The sequence below is a fragment of the Symphalangus syndactylus genome, chromosome 12, assembly GCF_028878055.3.
Source record: "Symphalangus syndactylus isolate Jambi chromosome 12, NHGRI_mSymSyn1-v2.1_pri, whole genome shotgun sequence".
Taxonomy (NCBI): domain Eukaryota; kingdom Metazoa; phylum Chordata; class Mammalia; order Primates; family Hylobatidae; genus Symphalangus; species Symphalangus syndactylus.
This window is the reverse complement of record NC_072441.2, coordinates 46,190,830-46,211,648: the sequence shown is the minus strand read 5'-3', so window position 1 is coordinate 46,211,648 and position 20,819 is coordinate 46,190,830. Positions and strand designations below refer to the sequence as shown.

The 20,819-nt window shown below is 39.4% G+C and overlaps 1 protein-coding gene across 4 annotated transcripts in view; it reads left to right on the top strand.

The window, feature by feature from the left end:
• The window catches only part of EVI5 (ecotropic viral integration site 5), a 294,360-nt gene extending 284,115 nt beyond the window's left edge, over positions 1-10,245 (top strand). For all 4 annotated transcript variants that reach the window (XM_063625474.1, XM_063625476.1, XM_063625477.1 and 1 more), the window contains one exon: positions 5,027-10,245. In XM_063625474.1, the coding sequence (XP_063481544.1) occupies positions 5,027-5,341 (315 nt within the window). In that variant the 3' untranslated portion in view covers positions 5,342-10,245. The remainder of the gene's footprint in view (positions 1-5,026) is intronic.
• The last annotated feature ends 10,574 nt before the right edge of the window (positions 10,246-20,819 follow it).

The window sequence follows — 20,819 nt, the reverse complement described above, 5'->3', positions numbered from 1 at the left end:
GAGAGTCTGATGCCATTCTGATTCTTAAATCTTTTATATAAAACATGTTTTTACTTTTGGCAGGAAGCTTTACCTTTTCTTTCTTTCAAGTGTCCTGAAACTTCACTGTGATGTATCATGGTATAGGTCTACTTTTATCCACTGTCCTGGACACTTGCTAGGCCTTTTCAGTCTCGAAGCTCATGACTTTCAGGTAAGAGAAATTTACGTCTAAGACCTGTTTTTTTTTTTTTTTTAAAGCATCCTGTTATTTTTACACAGATGCAGTGTCTGCAGAGGCAATAAATGATGTTTAAAAGTTTTCTTCTTCCCAGAGAGTCTCTTCTTTCCTAATTGTGTTTTTTTCTGGCTTCTTGGAGATACTATCCTCAAATTCTCTGGTAATAGGTGACTCTGCTCAAACTTCAAGACTAGGGAACTAAAGACTGACAGGTGTTTCGAATTCCTGGGTAGGACTTGTTGACCTTCATTGTAGGGTGATCAAACTGAGATTCTTTTTTGGGGAATCCCAAGATTCCCTCAGATAGGAGTCTTTTACTAAAAATTACAGAGCGTGCTGGTGCCTCTATTTCCTTAGTGAGTCTCAAAAATACTCCCATGCACATTCAGTGACTTTAAAAAACCCGTGTCTCATTTTACCTGGAAATATAATACTTTTTGTTTTTACTGGCATTTCACAAAGAATTTTTGTTGTTGCTCGGTGTTTGAACATATTCATGTAGTATGTATTCAAAAATTAGGAAAGACAATGGGCCTCAAAAGCATATGCTTCGCCAGTCATGGTGGTTCACACCTGTAATCCCAGCACTTTGGGAGGCCGAGGCAGGCAGATGGCTTGAGCTCAGGAGTTCAAGACCAGCTGGGCAACAATGGCAAAACCCCGTCTCTACAAAAAATACAAAAGTTTTCCAGGTGTGGTGCCATGCACCTGTAGTCCCAGCTACTTGGGAGGCTGAAGCAGGAACGTCACTCAAGCCCAGGAGGCAGCGGTTGCAGTGAACTGAGTTTGCACCACTGCACTCCAGCCCGGGCAACAGTGTCAGACCCTGTCTCCCCCCGACCAAAAAAAAAACAAAAAAAAGCATATATATAATAAATTGTGTATGTGTAATTTTCAAGTGGATAGTTTTTATCAGATTCCTGATTCCCTGATGAGCCCAAAGAGATTTCAAACAAAACCAAAATACAAACAAAAGCCATTGCCTAGAGTAGTGGTCCCTATTCTGAGATGTGCATCAGAGTTATTCAGGCTTTTTAGCCATATAGGTCTTTAGCCCCTACCTCTATACCACAAGAAGAAAGTTGCAGAAAAAGTTCGTTTAAACAGTTTTCCTTGTGTCAACCATCAGGTGGTAGAATTGGCCCAGAACAGCTTGGTTGTACTACTGGAAAGATTGCATCCATTTCTATATACCAGACACTAGTCAGATGTTCATAGTTCAGAAGCACTTTTTTCCTAAATAATTAAGAGTTCCATTTCAGCTAAATCAACTTTTTTCTGTCTCAGCCCCATTTTATTTGAACTAGAGAGTCTACCACGGTGATTCTGAGAGTTTAGAGCACAGTCATCCCTTGATATCTATGGGGGATTGGTTTCAGGATCCCTATGGATACCAAAATCCATGGATGCTCAAGTTCCATTTATAAAATGATGTAGCGTTTGCATATAACCTACAGACATCCTCCCATATACTCTGACTCATCTCTAGATTACTTTTAGCACCTAATCCAATGTAAATGCTATGTAAATAGTTGTTATACTGTATCGTTTAGGGGATGATGACAAGAAAAGAGTCGGTACATGTTCAGTACAGAGGAAACCATCCTTTTTTTTCTCCTAATTATTTTGGACCCACAATTGTCTGAATCCATGAATGTGGGTCCCACTGATATAGAGGTCCGACCATATTTCAAAATTTCCTGAGATGCATGTAAAAAATGTATATTCTGGGATTTCACTTTTCAAAAGGATTCAAAATCCTTGGATCTCAAGAGGGATTCTACATTTTTGACAGAGATCCTCAGTTCTTATGCAGATGACTAGTGGATTACATTTTGAAATACGCTAATCTCAGTTTGCTACTGATAATACCCATAAGGATTTGTTTTTTTTTTTTTTTAGAGGAAAGGGAGAGTTGGGAAGGTTGATTGTCTGCCTGCTTTTTGTTGTTGCCCAAATATAGTTTGCCCCTGAAAGTCTGGTAATAAGGATAAGCAGTATACCATTTAGATCAGATAGCCAGGACTATACTTTAGAGGGCCCAGCTGTGGCTTTCTTCTAGCCAAACACCTTTCCACAGGATGAGGACTCCCAGAAGACATGTCTACCTGAAGTTCATGCAGCCCCTTCTAGAACATATTCTGGGTAGTCAGTACCCTGGAATTCCTTCCCCAAAGGCCCACTTCCAGGCCTAGTACAGGACTCCTCCCTCATCAGATCCAGTGTGCACACACCTAAGTCTAAGGGACAGATAACCAAGGGATAGCTTCAGTTTTACCAGATAGTCGCTTACCTTCACCATTTTTTCTCTCCACCAATAAATTCCTTTACCTTTGCTATTCCATATTAACAGCTCTCAATGAGATTCCTTTGATGTTGAGGAAATGACCCTTCAACCTGTAGTTAATTTTCTATAATTACATCTGATGATGAGGCTGCAGTGTTTTAATTGCAATAAATTTTGTTAGAGCAAAGGAAAGCTGCAGCTTTCCAAACAGTTGGGAAGTTGTGGTTCTTCTGCCATACTCCTCCTTTATAACAGCCAGGAAGAAGGAAGACACATGTTCCATATGATTTCTTCAAAAAGGTCTGGGGGAAAAAGAGAAAGGAAGAGATTAACTGACTTAACACTTGGAGCTATAAATCGTGTGTTGCAATATGGCGATAGGATGTTGCATCAGAACGTGGCAGTTGTAACAATGCAGTGGGTATCACAACCTTGAGGAGGCCTTTGTGGTGCTATATGCCCTTTTCCTAAAGATTCAACTCCAAGTATAGATCCCTCTGTTCGGCCAAGGAGAATGGTATTATTTAAATTACATTGTACCTCACTATAAATTTGTCCACTTGGTCTAGGGCACAGGAATATAGTTGAAGGTCTGCTTGGGCCAGACATCATTGTTCTGAGTCCCTGCATCCCTGCTGATTCTTGTTGTCATATACAAGCAGGGAAGTGCTGAGGTTTCTTCACTTCTTCCTGGAAGTCTTTCAGGAAAGCTGGGAGGTATTATGGTGAGGCTGTAATGTCTTTATTCTCAGAACCGTTAGTTTTGAAAGTGTATGTAATATTTCCTGAATATTTCACATTGCCTTTATCTAAAGAATTGAAAGATTGTGACTAGGAGTTTGTCCCTGAGAAACAAGGATGAGGGTAGGAGACGTGGAGCATATTTTAGCAAGATTCTTAATAGTCAGAGTAGATATTTGGTAGCTAATTCTTGTTTTTGGTTTTGGTTTTTTACTCTTCCACTTTATTGTAGGAGAAAATTCATGGTGCATGAGAGAAATGAAATAAGTGACAGAATGTCAAAATCAAACTTCATATTTAAAACATAAACCCTTGAGGGCAGAGCTGATGACTTAATTGTGTGTGAGTAGAATTGGTACTAGCATGGTTGTGGGTTTGGGAGTTTGAGGAAACTTGAGCAGAAAAGTGGCAGACGATGAAAATAAATCAGTTTTAATTCTGATAAAACTGGTTTTGGAAAATGTGGTTTAGATTTAAATGTGGCACAGTTTTTTCAATACTAAACTCTAGAATTAGTCAGACTTGCCCACCCAGTAACAGGTAGCTTTTGACCTCCTTAAGCCTCCTCATGTGAGGGTCTTGTGCTGTAAAACTCCAGGGATTGAGGACTAGAGCCTTGTTCTAAAGGATGGGAAGAAAGGGAAGAGATGAGTAAGGCATACCATTCCTCTGTCCTCCTCCCCACTAAGAGAAGCCCCACCTTCTCCCCAGGGGGAGTTGGGGAGAGAAGGCAGAAATGTTATACCCGACTGGCACTCCCCCCATGCAGAAGGAAACCTCATGAGTGGGAAGCAGCATTCCTCCCCCACTGTGAGTGACAGTGATATGCTGGCCTTTGGGCTATTATAACAGGATGGAGACTCTTAGCAAAGTTTTAATGATTTATAAATCATTTTCATCATTTACAGAACTATGGAGACATTCTCTCAAGATAGTGTGTGTGATAGTATGGTTTTTAAGTTCATACCTTCTAGAAATACCAGCAAAATATTTACAGATAAACTGATAGGGTGTCTGGGGTTTACCTCAAAATTATCCAGGAACAAGAGGGGTGTAATGTAAAAAGATTGTCCATGATGGGTGTTACTTGTTGAAATTAGGTGATGGGTACATGGAGTCCATTATATTATCTCTAGTATAATGAAGATTTAGTTTGAATCTAAACTTTGCTACTAGCTATATATGTCCTTAGCAAGTTACTCTTCCTGAGTCTCCATTTCCTGATCTGTAGAATGAGAAAAGTAAATACTAAAATCTATCACATAGGACGGTTGTTATGATTCAATTAAAATAAGTTACAGGCCAGGTGTGGTGGCTCACACTTGTAATCCCAACACTTTGGGAGACTGAGGCAGGCAGATTGCTTGAGCCCAGGAGTTTGAGACCAGCCTGGGCAACATGGTGAAACCCCGTGTCTACAAAAAATAAAAAAAAATTAGCCAGGCATGGTGGCACATGCCTGTAGTCCCAGCTACTCAGGAGGCTGAGGTGGGAGAATTGCTTAAGCCTGGAAGGCAGAAGTTGCAGTGAGCCAAGATCACACCACTGCACTCCAGCCTGGGTGACAAAATGAGACTGAGACCTGTCTCAAAAAAAATAAAAATAATTATAAGCCCATTATATAACACATAGAAGGCACTCAAAAATTAGTAACTATGATTATACCTGTAAATAGAAAAATAATAAGGCATCTTCTTCCTTAAACATGGAATGTTTGCTTTTTGGCGTGTGTGTGTTTCCCCCATTTGACTATATTAACTTGGATTTTGTTTTAACAGCTCAGGTGCCTAAAAGGCCAGAGGGGCTTCTCAGGCCAACCTCCTTTTGATGGAATCCACATTGTCAACCATTTAATAGGAGATGATGAATCATTCCATTCCTCCGATGAAGATTTTATAGATAATTCCTTACAGGAAACTGGTGTTGGTTTTCCTTTGCACGGAAAATCTGGCTCGATGTCTTTGGACCCCGCAGTGGCAGATGGTAGTGAGAGCGAAACAGAAGACAGTGTGCTGGAGACCAGAGAGGGCAACCAAGTGGTTCAAAAGGAGCAGCCCCCGAGAAGAAGAGAGTCGTATTCAACCACTGTCTGACCGTCACTGTGACCTAGACTATGGATTTATTTAAGGGATCAGTTATCATATGATTAGGGCTTTTTGGAAATAGTTTGTTTCATATGTACATATATATATATATATATATATTTTACAGTCTTATCTGCCTTTTTATCTTTGCCAAATCTTTACCACTGATTTACCATTGCCATAAAGTAGACTGGTATATGGTTAATGTGTAAAACAAGGTTCTAACAGTATTATGAATATTAATGTTTCTTGTTTAGAAAATGCAACTATATCTATATGTGGGAACCATTCTGAAGTTCAAAACTATGGAAAATTGAATTTTCTTCAGACAAAACTGGTCTTGTGCAATATTTTATGCTCAGTGAGCAAATTGTGTATTTATGTTTATCAATTTGTTCTCAAGGTGGCTGTCTACAGACATTTGACCAAGACATACATCTGATTTACCTTGTGTTTTGTTTTTTTTATTGTTTTTTTTTTTAAGACGGAGATTCACTCTGTCACCTAGGCTGGAGTGCTGTGGTGTGATCTCAGCTTACTGCAACCTCTGCCTCCTAGGTTCAAGCAATTTTCCTGCCTCAGCCTCCCGAGTACCTGGGACTATAGGTGTATACCACTACGCCTGGCTAATTTTTTGTATTTTTAGTAGAGATGGGGTTTCACCATGTTGGCTGGGCTGGTCTCGAACTCCTGACCTCAAGTGATCCACCCACCTCAGCCTCCCAAAGTGCTGGGATTACAGGCGTGGGCCACTGCACCCAGCCTACCTTGTGTGTTTGTGTCTGGGAGGTTTTTTATTATTATTTTTATTTTTTCATGAAAATTATTGGTGGGCCACTGGAAGTCCCCACACACAAAGCCTTTATTCTATGAATTTCATAAACACAAATTCATGATTATCTGTTTTGAGAGTTTTAAGTTTTGCTTTAATGTTTAACTTTTATGTGCATATGATGCTTCCATGTGTTGGTTACTAGAGTAGTAGGTTAACTACAGACATACTGTTTATTTGTACATATTTATAAATCTGTACCACCTAACATTGAACATCATTTTATATGAAGAACATACATGTTGCACAATGACTGCTTTCAGCATCTAACAGGACTTCTGTAAATAATAGGTTAAAAGTTAAAAATAAAACACTAATGTTTTAAGAGCTTTAGTATTTTGCCTAGCATTCAACACTAGCAGATTCATAACTGATGCCTGTTCAAAAACACTATTGGTGGAATCTTTTATTTCATGTGTATGTAACTACTAAATTTTTCATGACTGAAGAGGTTATAGCACATATTAGTGCTAATATTCTACTGAATATAATTTAAGCAATGGGCTAAGGTCCAAGAAACATAGCAATTATATCTACAAATAATCTATTAACATGATCTTCAGAATCTCTAGTTTTTGTTCTATAGATAAAGCCATAAGAATCCTTTCCTACCAGTTTTTCCTATATCATTTAGATATTATTTCCTAGAGAACAGGATGCCTGTCACTGATAGAGAAAACACCCAAATTATACTTGCACTATGGAAAGACGACATGAATATGTTGACTGGGTACTTTCTACTCTCATTTTTGTTAGCCTATGAAAAAAACATTTTGTTAACCTATGGAAAAAGCCTTGGAAGAGAAAAGTAGAATTCAGTATGTATGGAGGCACAGTTTTGCACAGTATGTTGCATGCGGCAAAAATAATTATGAAATAGAGTAGAAGAGATAAAAGTAGTTTTCTGTCAAAAACTAGGAGTTAAGCCTTCAGGTACATTGTGGACTAGGCTTTCCAGCAAGGTTTTTGTAGCTATTTGCTTGCCTGAGAAATGAAATTGAAAACATACCCCTGTGTCTGTCCTTAACACCAGGCTAAATTCTGGTGGTTAAATAACTTATCCGTGGTTACAAGCTAGTAAGTAGCAGAGCCAAGATTTTTTTAAATATAGAGACAAGTGTCTCACTGTGTTGTCCAGGCTGGTCTTGAACTCCTGGCCTCAAGTGGTCCTCCTGCCTCAGTCTCCCAAAGTGTGGCGGTTACAGGTGCGAGCTACTGCGCCCAGCAAGAGCCAAGATTTTAACCTAGATCTCCCTAACACTAAAGCTTTTGAAAAGGTTCAGCTGAAGAATTTCTCAATTCTCTGTTTTGTTTTTATTTTTGTTTTTTGAGATGAAGTCTCACTCTGTAACCCAGGCTGGAATGCAGTGGTACGATCTTGGCTCGCTGCAACCTCCACCTCCCGGGTTCAAGCAATTCTCCTGCCTCAGCTCCCAAGTAGCTGGGACTACAGGTGCACGCCACCACAACTGGCTAATTTTTATATTTTTAGTAGAGATGGGGTTTTGCTATGTTGGCCAGGCTGATCTCAAACTTCTGACCTCAGGTGATCCACCCGCTTTGACCTCCCAAAGTGCTGGGATTACTAGACGTAAGCCACCACACCTGGCAATTCCCTGCTTTTTTGACGTTGTAATTTAAATGAATTTGATTTAAATGTTTCCTGAATATATATACAGATAGATATATGAGTATCAACACTTACAAGCTCTACACAGTCTGTGAGTGTAGATACTGCTTACTCGTAGGATTGTCTTGTGCTTTTGGGGATTTTTGTTCGGAGTTCTGTACTATCAGCCCAGAAAGCTATCAGTGTCCAAGTGAAGTGAGATGATGCATGGCCACATTATTGCTTGGACCCTCACATCAAGAAATCTGAATGATCTAGACCAGGGGTCAGCAAACTGCAGCCTACAAGCTATTCCAGTCAGCTGACAGTTTTTACTTTTTTAAATAGTTGGGGAAAAAAATTCCAAAGACTGATATTTTGTGTCACATGAAAATTATATGAAATTCAAATTGCAGTGTCCATAAGTAAAGTTTTATTGGGGCACACCCATGCTCACCCTTTTAAATATTGTGTATGGCTGCTTTGTGCTACAGTAGCAGAGTTGAGTCATTGCAAGGGAGACCATATGGCCCAGGTAGCCTAAAATATTTATCTGATCCTTTACAGAAAAGGTTTGCTAACCCTTGATAACAGATACTCTAAAATGCAGGTTTTTCTTCTTCAATTTAGCTCAGTGGTAGGTCAAATTGTTTGCTTTTGCTATTAAGCTTATGATTTGGAAACATGAAATTTCATGGTGGATCTTATACTCAGAACTATTCAAAAGGGAAAACATGCCAGCCATTTTATATGATGAAGTCTCTTATTCCATAGAAAACTGTAGAAAGAGATCTGTATCTTTGGAGAAGGAGAAAGAAAGGAAAGAACTCCAGAATCCCATCACTGTTCTTTAAAGCATGCATCACAGACCTTTAAGGGTATGCTTTATTGAATAAAGGTTATAGTTTGACTTTAAGATAAGAAATTTTCTAGAATCATGTTTGAATTCTAAACTTTGATATTCTTAAGTACCATTTCTGATTAGGAATTAGGTGTTTAAAGAATCATGGTAAGGAAACCTTAATCCGTTGAAACTCTTGTAATTTGGACAACAAAAAACTAGAAATAACACTCTTTTCTTTGAAGATCTGATTCAAATACACCTTAGAAGAGTTTAAAATCTCCCAGGCCTTTAGGATGCAATAGGATATTATGCCCTGGTTTGACTCCTTTTCGTTCAAATTAATGTAAGCATGTTGTTCAAGACTTTGAAGCATTGAACAATGTTCTCTTGATGAATTTTATTTAATCACTGACATTTTGTGATATTTAAATGTTATTAAGTTAAACACTTAGAGTAATATTCAGGGGAGAAAAGTGAATGAAATGACTCATAATAAGAAAGCTTGCTCCCTTGGGATAATTACCTTCCTGGTGTCATTGCCATCCTGGGTTAACAAGCTGCGAGTAGAGGATACAAGTGATGTGAATAAAATGGAAATTGCATTGAATTAATGAAACAGACACTTTTAGATCAAGAAAACACTTCAACAGCCTTTTTAAAAATTGGCACACTCCTATAGTCCCAGCTACTCAAGAGGCTGAGGCAGGAGGATCACTAGAGTACAGGAGTTTGGGGCTGTAGTGTGTAATGATCACGCCTGTGAAAGAATAACCACTGCACTCCAACCTGGGCAACATGGCAAGACCTTGTCTCTTAAAAAAAAAAAAAAAAAATTTCTTCCTGGGAAAAGAAGTCAAAGATGTAACTTTACACAAGTTCTACCCCCACCGTCTTTTTTGTTTGTTTGTTTGTTTTTTGGCTAGATACTAGGTATTCAGTGTTTGCTAACTGAGATGTCAGGTTTCAACTAATCAGCCAGTTACTTGGGAAGGAGAAAAACTTTTTCTCAACTCTGAACATGATGCAGCTTGTTAACTCTCCAGATAGTGCCTTTGATTGAAAATAAGGTCTACACCTTTTTAAGTATATTATTTCTGACATCATAAGAAATAACTTAGTTCCTTATTCTCATTTATCTTTTATATAATACACTGTAATATTCAGGTTTAAAGTAAAATAAGTATATGAATTATATTTTGGTAAAACTGTTTCATGACCAGCTTGATTAATGTATATTAACATACCAGACATTGACAGCGAACATTTCATGAAATCAATTATTTACTTACTAAAACAATGAGTTTTAGCTTGAAAGTTACTGCTGCTCTATTATTAACAAAACTAAGTTTTAAAAATTTAATTCTACTGAAATTTAATTTCTGGTTAAAGGTATAGTGAATGCGATTTATGATCCAAGTTTTTACATCACATCCATTGATCTGCCTATCCCTTCTTTTTACTCCAAAGAGGAGATGATAGAATAATAACATTCAGTATACTACCAAGAAGCAAAGTTATAATGTGTTTCATTTTACTGTTGGAATTTTTTATTGTAACATTGTATGATAACCTGAAATGTTTACTTGTGCCTTTGCTTTAAACAATTAAAGTTTTCCATTTTATAAGAATTTCTGTTTCCTTCAGCTTTTCAACTTTAAAAGAGGAGGGGCATCAAAACACTGTTAACGAATGGGTGGGGTGCAATGGCTCACACCTATAATCCCAGTACTTTTGGAGGCTGAGGCGGGCAGATCACTTGAGCTCGGAAGTTCGAGAGCAGCCTGGCCAACATGGTGAAACCCTGTCTCTACTAAAAACACAAAAATTAGCCAGGCGTGGTGGTGCATGCCTGTAGTCACAGCTACTCAGGAGGCTGAGGCAGAAGAATCGCTTGAACCCGGGAGGTGGAGGTTGTAGTGAGCCATGATCACACTACTGCACTTCAGCCTGGGCGACAGAGCAAGACTCTGTGTCCAAAAAAAAAAAAAAAAAAAGGTTGGCCTGATGTGAAATGTTCATTAGCGAAGTTTGTGCTGCGAAGGTGCAGGGACTACATCCACCTGATCCACCCACATATTTTTAGTGCTAAACAAAGAATCTGGCACGTGATTGCATTCAGTGAATTTTTTTTTTATTTTTTGAGACGGAGTTTCACTCTTGTTGCCCAGGCTGGGATGCAATGGCACGATCTTGGCTCACTGCAACCTCCGCCTCCCGGGTTCAAGTGATTCTCCTGCCTCAGCCTCCTGAGTAGCTGGGATTACAAGAATGCGCCACCACACCCGGCTATTTCGTATTTTTAGTAGAGACGGGGTTTCTCCATGTTGGTCAGGTTGGTCTTGAACTCCCGACCTCAGGTGATCTGTCCGCCTCGGCCTCCCAAAGTGCTGGGATTTCAGTCATGAGCCACCACGCCCGGCCCAGTAAATATTTTTTAACTTAATGAAAGACCATCTTTAGTGAAAGATGTCTAGGTTTGTTTCCTTCAGGAACATGGTAATTTTTTGGAAATATCAATAGCAGTATTTTCATCTCACATTGTACTTTAGGTTATTAGCAACTGCAACTAATTCAATAAATACATTCAATTATATATAGTTTGAATACACCTATAGATACTATCATAAAAGGAAAGTTATACCTCCTGCATTTTTATCACAATGTTAATGTCATTTAGTTCACAAGCAAGAGCTTACTATATATTCTGCTTTATTCCCAACAGGAATTAAGACACGTTTTGAAGATACCTGAAATATGACAAGCTGTAATCCAGGGAGTCTCCACCTTGGCACTGACATTTGGAAGTAGCCAAATAATTCTGTTTTGGAAAGCTCTCCTGTACATTGTAGGATGTTTTGCAGCATCCCTGGCCTCTACCCAGTAGATGCCAGTAGCACCCCCTCCTTTAGTTGGGACAACCCAAAATGTCTCCAGACATCGTCAAATGTCACCAGCAGGAAGGACAGAGAATGAAAATCACTGCTAGTTGAGAACCACTGCTATAAATTTAGAATTGGGTCATAAAAAGAGCCACTCGGGCCAAACATAAAAATATATACGTCATTTGGGGTTTTGTACATGGGGCAGAGCAGCTCCCTCACTGCAATCTATTGAAAGTCAGCCTTTGACACAAAGGTTTGTAAAATACAAGAACAAAAACTATACACACACACACACACACACACACACACACACACACAACAGCCAGGTACCATGATTCATGCCTGTAATCCCAACACTTGGGGAAGATGACATGGGAGGATCCCTTGAGGCCAGGAGTTGGAGACCAGCCTGGGCAAGATGGCAAGCCCCAGTCGCTTAAAAAAAAAAATTATATGTATATATATATATTTATATACACACACATATATATATACACCCCTATTAAAGATGCATCACAAATTGGCCTCTATTTCCAGTAGTCAGTGAAAAAAGTAGTATCTGAACCACAACGACGTACCGTTTCACACACCTATTAGGATGGCCATTTAAAAAATGAAAATATGCCCTGTGAAAACCCGGGAGCTCAAAAAAGAAAAAAGGAAAACCGTCGGCAAAAGATGTGGAAAAACTGGAACCCTTGTAGATTGCTGCTGGGAGTGGAAAATGGTGTAGCCTCTGTGAGAAACAGTTCAGTGGTCTTTAAAAATGTTAATTGTAGAATTACCATGTAACCCAGCAATTCCACTTCTAGACTTATACTCAAAGCAGTAACTCAGATACTTGTACATCAATGTTCACAGCAGCATTACTCATGACAGCCAAAATGTGGGAACAACCCATATGACCAACGGGTGAATGGGTAAGTAAAATGTGATATATACTACATATACAATGGAATACTATTCAGCCATAAAAAAGTAAAATTATAATGCTACAAAATAGATGAACCTTGAAAACATGCTAAGTGAAATAATATCTAGAACAGGCAAATTCATAGAGATAGAAATAGAGTAGACATTACCCAGCAATGGAGGTGAAGGAAGAGAGTTACAGCTTAATGGATACAGAACTTTTGTTTGGAATGTTGGAAAAGTTTTGGAGAAGGATAGTGGTCATGGCTACATGACATTGATTGTACTTAATGCCACTGAGTTGTACATGTAAAAATGGCTAAAATTATAAAAAAAAAAAAAAATACTAGGCATGTTAAGAATTTAGCATCAGCCAGGCATGGTGGCTCATGCCTGTAATCCCAACACTTTGGAAGGCCGAGACAGGAGGATCACTTGAGCCCAGGAGTTCAAGACCAGCCTGAGCAACACAGCAAAACCCCATCTCAAAAGAAATAAAGAACTTAAAGTCAACTTATTTACTAAAGATATTCAAATAAAGATATTTAGAAGGAAAAAAAGTAAAACCTGCGGTTATAAAATTTGCAGCACCCATGAAATAAGAAAATGTTCAGGCGTAAAATTATAGCACTAGAGCACTAGACTGGGACTCAAGCTTTGTATTGATTAATCCTGGACAAATAACAAAACATTATGACCTCCTTGCTGATCCATGGACACACCAGACTCCCATCAGGACCCTGCCCTTCCTAGGATGCTCAGCTAAATACAAGGCAGCTCCCCAACTCCACCAGGTCTCTGCTCAACCTGCACAGGAGGCCTTTTCTGATCCTTCCGTTGAAAAAGCCTCTTCCTAGCTTTACTTTTCTCCATAGCAGTGATTACAGTCTGACATCCTACCCATTTTACATATTTGTTGGTTTATTGTTTATCTCCTCACACTAGAATGCAAGCTTTATGAGTGCAGAGATTTTTATCTCTATCCCAGCAGTGCCTCGGCTCTCAATAAATATTTGTTGAATGAATGCATGAATAACTGAAGAAGTCATTTTACCTCAATGTCTTCATTATTGAAACGAGATAACATCTGTGAAATACAAATGTCAGTAGAAAGTCCAGGATTCCAATGCAGCCAGCCTAGCTCTAGAGTCCTCTAGTTACACAATATTGCTTTGGCACAAGGCACAGATCAGTCACTGTTGAGGAAGCAAAGATGAACCAGACCAACTCCTACCCTCATGCATGCGGCAAGAGATACAGGAGAACAGATGCACTGCCATGGGAATTCAGGGGTTATATCCAACTTGGGGGAGGGGCTTACTTTGCATCCCTACCCCCTCCCTGCCCATTCCCCACCCTGTATACAGGATGGTGCCCGTGACCCTGCCATAACCTTTATGTACCACGCCCCATTCTCTCCTACCCTATGACCTGCTCAGGAGTGACCTGCTGATGTCACCTAACTGGGTTTATAGCTGCATCTCTCCTGCACTCCAGATTTTACCAAGAATATCTGAAAATGGAGCATCTTAAACCAGGCCTGGAGAACCTTTTTAAATCCTCCTGAACTGACTCTCAGTTCACTACTGTGTCCACGGTGAGATCAGAAGGCTGCTGTGTCCTCACTCCCCTGTTGCCTACAGTTGGCCACCTTTTCAGAGACCACATAGTGTCTTCTCTGAGGCTGTCCTCAGTTACAGGAGAAAGCAGGGTCAGGTGGAGAGAAACTGGTTGGCTTTAAGGATGTTGTTTCTCTGATTTTTTTTTTAAAGGAAACGCATACTGTACACATGAGAGACTCCAAGGCTGAGATGCTCTGGCAGTTGAGATGCACCTGGGAGCTCCTAACTGTTCCCTGCCTCTGCCTCAGAGGGCGGGATGGCAGCCATTGCACACCACCCCCTCCACAGCAAACCAGTCAAGCCTTGTCTCTTCCCCCCACCAAGGGGCTCTTCCCCTCCAGCAGAGGCTTTCCTAGTCTCTGGTGTCACCTATGCCCTTCCTGTCCCAGGACAGGAACAGATGCACCCCATTGGTGCTTGCTGTACTTCTACATTCAAGGCACAATTTTGTGTGTCCCTGCCTAACCTCAACCAGGATGACTTCGTCGTGGGTAGAAGAGATGACATCTTATTCATCAGCCTGCTTTGTCACTTTTGTATGTCTCAAGGTCCAGCATCTGTTCTTGTGCCTGTCACTGGAGTGTAGAATTAGACTAGCCATGCTCCATTTACAAAGAGAGAGTTTTAAAACGTTTAGCACAGGAATGAATATTTGTCTCTGCAGCCTCATTACCACCAAATACACTTAAGGTCAAGCTTTGGCTTCCCAGGAGTCTGTGAGCCATTTCCCTCTCCCAGCTCCCTTGGCCCGGCTGAATTAGTGCCAGAACTACAAAAGCAAACTGCCAGGTGAAGTGGTAGAAAATCAAAGCATGGGAGTCATGATGTTAAGCACAAATTTTTAAAGAACAATTTCATGCATTTCCACCTGTTAACTCTTAGTCTATTCAGAGGCTGAAGGCAGGTCCAGCTCTGCCCTTTTCTGGCAAGCTGCCTTCTAGTTGTGCTGTGGAGGGATGTTCCTGGCGGGCAGCTCCCTAGGCCAGTGCTGGGATTTGAGTAATCACAGGCCCAAGTAGGGTGTGTGGGAAGGTGTGCTGTTTGGTCTGGCTCACAGCCACTGACACTCTGCAGCTATTTTAAACGGATCCCACAACCTTTCATTTGCTTCACTAATTTCTCTAAAATAGAATTGTTTATTTGTGGGTGAAAATTGGAGACGTTTCTTGTTCATCACCAAACTGCTCTTTGGTGAGACTGGCGACAATGCGTGTACTGGAGCCTAAAGGGTTTGGCACATAGTAAGTGTTCAATCAACAGTAGCTGCTGTTGTTAGCTGAGTTCCCCGAGAAAGATTGTGCATGGCATCTCTGAATTCCCCAGAACCAGTACAGGCTGCTGGGTAAGTAGTTATTGATGTGAATGTTCCTTCTGACTTGACTTCTCACCTGCGTCCTCTGTCCGCATGGTATCTCCACATGTTTGCCATGTGTGGCACATTGGAAGTATTGTTTGAGGTGATTGCACAACAATCTCTACTTTCTGATTGCTAGTAGTGGTAATGATAATAGTAGTTATTATTATACAGCAATATCCTGCATTAGTCAGGATAGGCAGGATTTTGCTGTGTTAACAAATACTCTAAAATCTCAGTGGTTTACATCAGTTCTCACTCATGCTGTGTGTCCGTCAAATGCTGGCTGTGGCTCTGCTCTACGCTGTTTTTACTCTAGGACCCAGGCTGATGATGCTACTTCTATTTTGAACATTGTTGAGTGTTCAAGCGATTTTCCTGCCTCAGCCTCTCGCGTAGCTGGGACTGTAGGAGTGCATCACCATGCCCGGCTAATTGTGTGTGTGTGTGTATTTTTAGTAGAGACAGGGTTTAACTATGTTGGCCAGGCTGGTCTCGAACTCCTGACCTCGTGATCCACCCGTCTCGGCCTCCCAAAGTGCTGGAATTACAGGCGTGAGCCACCACGCACAGCGAGAGGCACATTTCATTGGCTAAGGTAAGTCACATGCTAAGACATCCCAGGGAGAGGGCAGTGAATATTTGGAAACATAGTACTTACTCTGTGCCAACAAGTACTCTGAGTACATTTTTGAAACGATGGCTTTATTGCGATATAATTCACACATTATAAAATTCAGCCTTTTAAACTATACAGTTGTGTAATACAGCACAGGGTTGTACAACCATCACCATTAATTTCAGAGTATTTTAATCATGATAAAAGAAACCTAATACTCACTAGCAACTACTTACCATTTCCTCTTCTCAGCCCCTGGCAACCATTATTCTACTTTCTATTTCTATGTATTTGCCTATTCTGGACATTTCATATAAATGAATCACAGAATATGTGACTTTCCATGTGTGCTTCACTTAGCATAATTTTTTGAGGCTCATCCATGTTGTAGCATCTATTAGTGCTTCATTGTTTTTTTCTTTTTATTTGCTGAATAATATTCTATCATATGGGTATACCTCATTTTGTTAATATAATCATCAGTTAATGAAGATTTAGTCTGTTGTCATTTCTTTCCTGTGATGAATGATGCTGCAATGAACATTTATGTACATGTTTTCATGTGGACATAGGTTTTCAATTCTGTTGGGCATATATCTAGGAGTAGAATTGCTGGGTCATATAATAATTCCATGGGTTTTTTGTTTTGTTTTGTTTTGTTTTTTTTGTAGATGGAGTCTCGCTCTATCGCCCAGGCTGGAGTGCAGTGGCGCTATCTCGGCTCCCTGCAAGCTCCGCCTCCTGGGTTCATGCCATTTTCCTACCTCAGCCTCCCGAGTAGCTGGGACTACAGGCGCCCGCCACCACGCCTGGCTAATTTTTTGTATTTTTAGTAGAGACGGGGCTTCACCGTGTTAGCCAGGATGGTTTCAATCTCCTGACCTCGCGATCCGCCCGCCTTGGCCTCCCAAAGTGCTGGGATTACAGGCATGAGCCACCGCGCCCGGCCAATAATTCCATGTTTAACATTTTGAGGAATTGCCAAACTGTTTTGAGTGTCTGGAGTATTTTACAATCCCACCAGCAATGTATGATAAGGGTTCCAATTTCTCCACATCTTCATCAATACTTATTATTTTTTGTTTTGTTTTTTTAATATTATTTAATTTTATTTTTAATTGAAAAATAACTATTATATATGTTTATAAGGTACAATGTGATGTTTTGATATATGTTTACAATGTAGAGTGATTAAATCAGGCAAAACACTTTATGTCTTTTTTTATTTTAACCAATCTAGTGGGTATGAAGTGGAATCTCACTGTGATTTTGATCTACATTTTCCTAATGACTAATGGTGTTGAGCATCTTTTCATATACTTATTGACCCTTCATATATATTCTTTGGAAAATGTCTACTTAAATCCTTTGCCCATTTAAAAAATTGGGTTATTTGCTTTTTATTGCTTAATTGTAAGAGTTATTTATATATTCTGCATACAAATCCTTTATTAGATATATTATTTGCAAATTTTTTTATTTTTTATTTTTTATTATTATACTTTAGGTTTTAGGGTACATGTGCACAATGTGCAGGTTTGTTACATATGTATCCATGTGCCATGTTGTTTTGCTTCACCCATTAACTCGTCATTTAGCATTAGGTATATCTCCTGATGCTGTCCCTCCCCCCTCCCCCCCACCCCACAACAGTCCCTGGAGTGTGATGTTCCCCTTCCTGTGTCCATGAGTTCTCATTGTTCAATTCCCACCTATAAGTGAGAACATGCAGTGTTTGGTTTTTTGTCCTTGCGATAGTTTACTGAGAATGATGTTTTCCAGTTTCATCCATGTCCCTACAAAGGACATGAACTCATCATTTTTTATGGCTGCATAGTATTCCATGGTGTATATGTGCCACATTTTCTTAATCCAGTCTATCGTTGTTGGACATTTGGGTTGGTTCCAATTCTTTGCTATTGTGAATAGTGCTGCAATAAACATACGTGTGCATGTGTCTTTATAGCAGCATGATTTATAGTCCTTTGGGTATATACCCAGTAATGGGATGGCTGGGTCAAATGGTATTTCTAGTTCTAGATCCCTGAGGAATCGCCACACTGTCTTCCACAATGGTTGAACTAGTTTACAGTCCCACTAACAGTGTAAAAGTGTTCCTATTTCTCCACATCCTCTCCAGCACCTGTTGTTTCCTGACTTTTTAATGATGGCCATTCTAACTGGTGTGAGATGGTATCTCACTGTGGTTTTGATTTGCATTTCTCTGATGGCCAGTGATGATGAGCATTTTTTCATGTGTTTTTTGGCTGCATAAATGTCTTCTTTGCAAATTTTGCAAATATTTTCTACTATTCCATGAGTTGTCTTTTTACTTTCTTAATGGTGTGCTTTGAAACACAAAACTTTAATTTGATGAAGTCTATTTTATCTATTTTTCCTTTGGTTGCTTGTGCTTTTGGTGTCATATCTAAGAAACCATTGCCTAATTCACGGTCACAAAGATTCACTCCTGTGTTTCCTCTAGGACTTTTATAGTTTTAGCTCTTACATTTAGGTTGATGAATCATTTTGTATATGGTGAGAGGTAGGAATCAAGTGCTTTTTAAAATACATTTTTTGTGTTGGAATAGTATTAGATTTACAGAAAAGTTGCAAAGACAGTAGAGAGTTTCCATATACCCTTCTCTCAGCTTCCTCTAATGTCTAATATAATCATGGTACATTTGTTAAAACTAAGAAATTAAGAATTGCACAATAGTATAAACTACAGACTTTATTCGATTCTACTAGTTTTTCCACTAATGTTTAGGCTGAAAACTTTATATTACACATGAAAATTTGTGATATTGAATATAATTGGGGAAATTTTCCTCTCTAACCATAGGGATAGCTTCATAGATTGTAGTTATAGCATATGTTATTGCTATCATGCTTCTTACCATCCTTAGAATGAATATTATGAATTACACAGAGTTATCCTTTCTCTGGTTTAACTAAGAGCATCCCTCTCCTAGGGCCAGCATACCTGGAGATTAGAGTGGTCAGGGCACTGAGAAGAGTGAAATGGCTGAGAGCGTTCAGATACCTGGTGATTTATCATTAGCTGAATTAAATAAACTGCTTTGGATATAGAAAACTCATTGACAGTTTTCACTGCAAATGAGGGTATCATCTTCCTAGTAAATGATTTGTCAAGGACTGCTGGGTAGCCAAGAAAACTTAGTAGGATTAATGACAAAAAAGCCATAAGTGAAATAAGTCAGGTATAGAAAGACAAATACCACACGATCTCACTTATATGTGGAATATATAAAAGCTGAACTCATAAGAGCAGTGAGTAGAATGGTGGTTACCAGGAGTGGTCACAGGATACAAAATTTCAATAAACAGGAGGAATAAGCTAAAAAGATATGTTGTACAACATGGTGACAATTAACTATTGTCTACTAAGTATTAACTATAGTTAATAACATTCTGTATTTGAAAATTGCTAAGAGAATAGATATTAAATTTTCTCACTACAAAATAGTAAGTATGTGAGATAATGCACATGTTGATTGGCTTGATTTAGCCTTTCCACAATGTATACATATTTCAAAATATCATGTTGTACATCATAAATATATACCATCTTTATTTACCAATTTAAATTGATGAATGAATAAAACCAAAATCTAGAATGGCTACTTGACCCATATAAAATTAAAGATTTTCTGTAATTTTCCTTTGGCTCAAAAGCCATTGCTAGGAACAGTTCTTATTCTTTTTTCATTCTTTTTTTCTTTCTTTTTTTTTTTTTTTTTTTTCTGAGACAAGGTCTCACTCTGTCACCCAGGCTGGAGTGCAGTGGCATGGCAACCTCAACTTCCTGGGCTCAACTGATCCTCCCACCTCAGCCTCCAAGTAGCTGGGACTACAGGTGTGCAACACTACACCTGGCTAATTTTTCTTTTCTTTTTTTTTTTTTTTTTTTTTTACTTTTTGTAAAGATGGGGCCTCACTATATTGTCAGGCTGGTCTCAAACTCCTGGGCCCAAGTAATCCACCTACCTTGGCCTTCCAAAGTGCTGGGATTACAGGCATGAGCTACTGCACCTGGCTCCTTATTCTTTTTTCTTTTAATTTAATTTTATTTTAAGTTCCAGTATACATGTGCACGACATACAGTCTTGTTACATAGGTAAACGTGTGCCATGATGGTTTGCTGCACCAACCAACCCATCACCTAGGTATCAAGCATCACATGCATTAGCTATTTATCGTGATGCTCTCTCTCCCCCCACTCCCACCGACAGGCTCCAGTGTGTGTTGTTCCCCTCCCTGTGTTCTCATTGTTCAGCTCTCACTTGCAAGTGAGAACACGTGGTGTTTGGTTTTCTGTTCCTGTGTCAGTTTGCTGAGGATAATGGCTTCCAGCTCCATCCACGTCCCTGCAAAGGACATGACCTCATTCCTTTTTATGGCTGCATAGTATTCCATAGCATATATATACCACATTTTCTTTATCCAGTCTATCATTGATGGACATTTGGGTTGATTCCATGTCTTTGCTGTTATGAATAGTGCTTCAGTGAACATACATGTGCATGTATCTTTATAATAGAATGATTTATATTCCTTTGGGTATATACCCAGTAATAGGATTGCTGGGTCAAATGGTATTTCTGGGTCTGGTCTTTGAGGAATCACCACACCGTCTTCCACAATGGTTGAACTAATTTACATTCCCACCAACAGTGTAAAAGCATTCCTATTTCTCCACATCCTCTCCAGCATCTGTTGTTTCTTGACTTTTTAATAATCACCATTCTGACTGGCATGAGATGGTATTTCATTTTGGTTTTGATTTGTA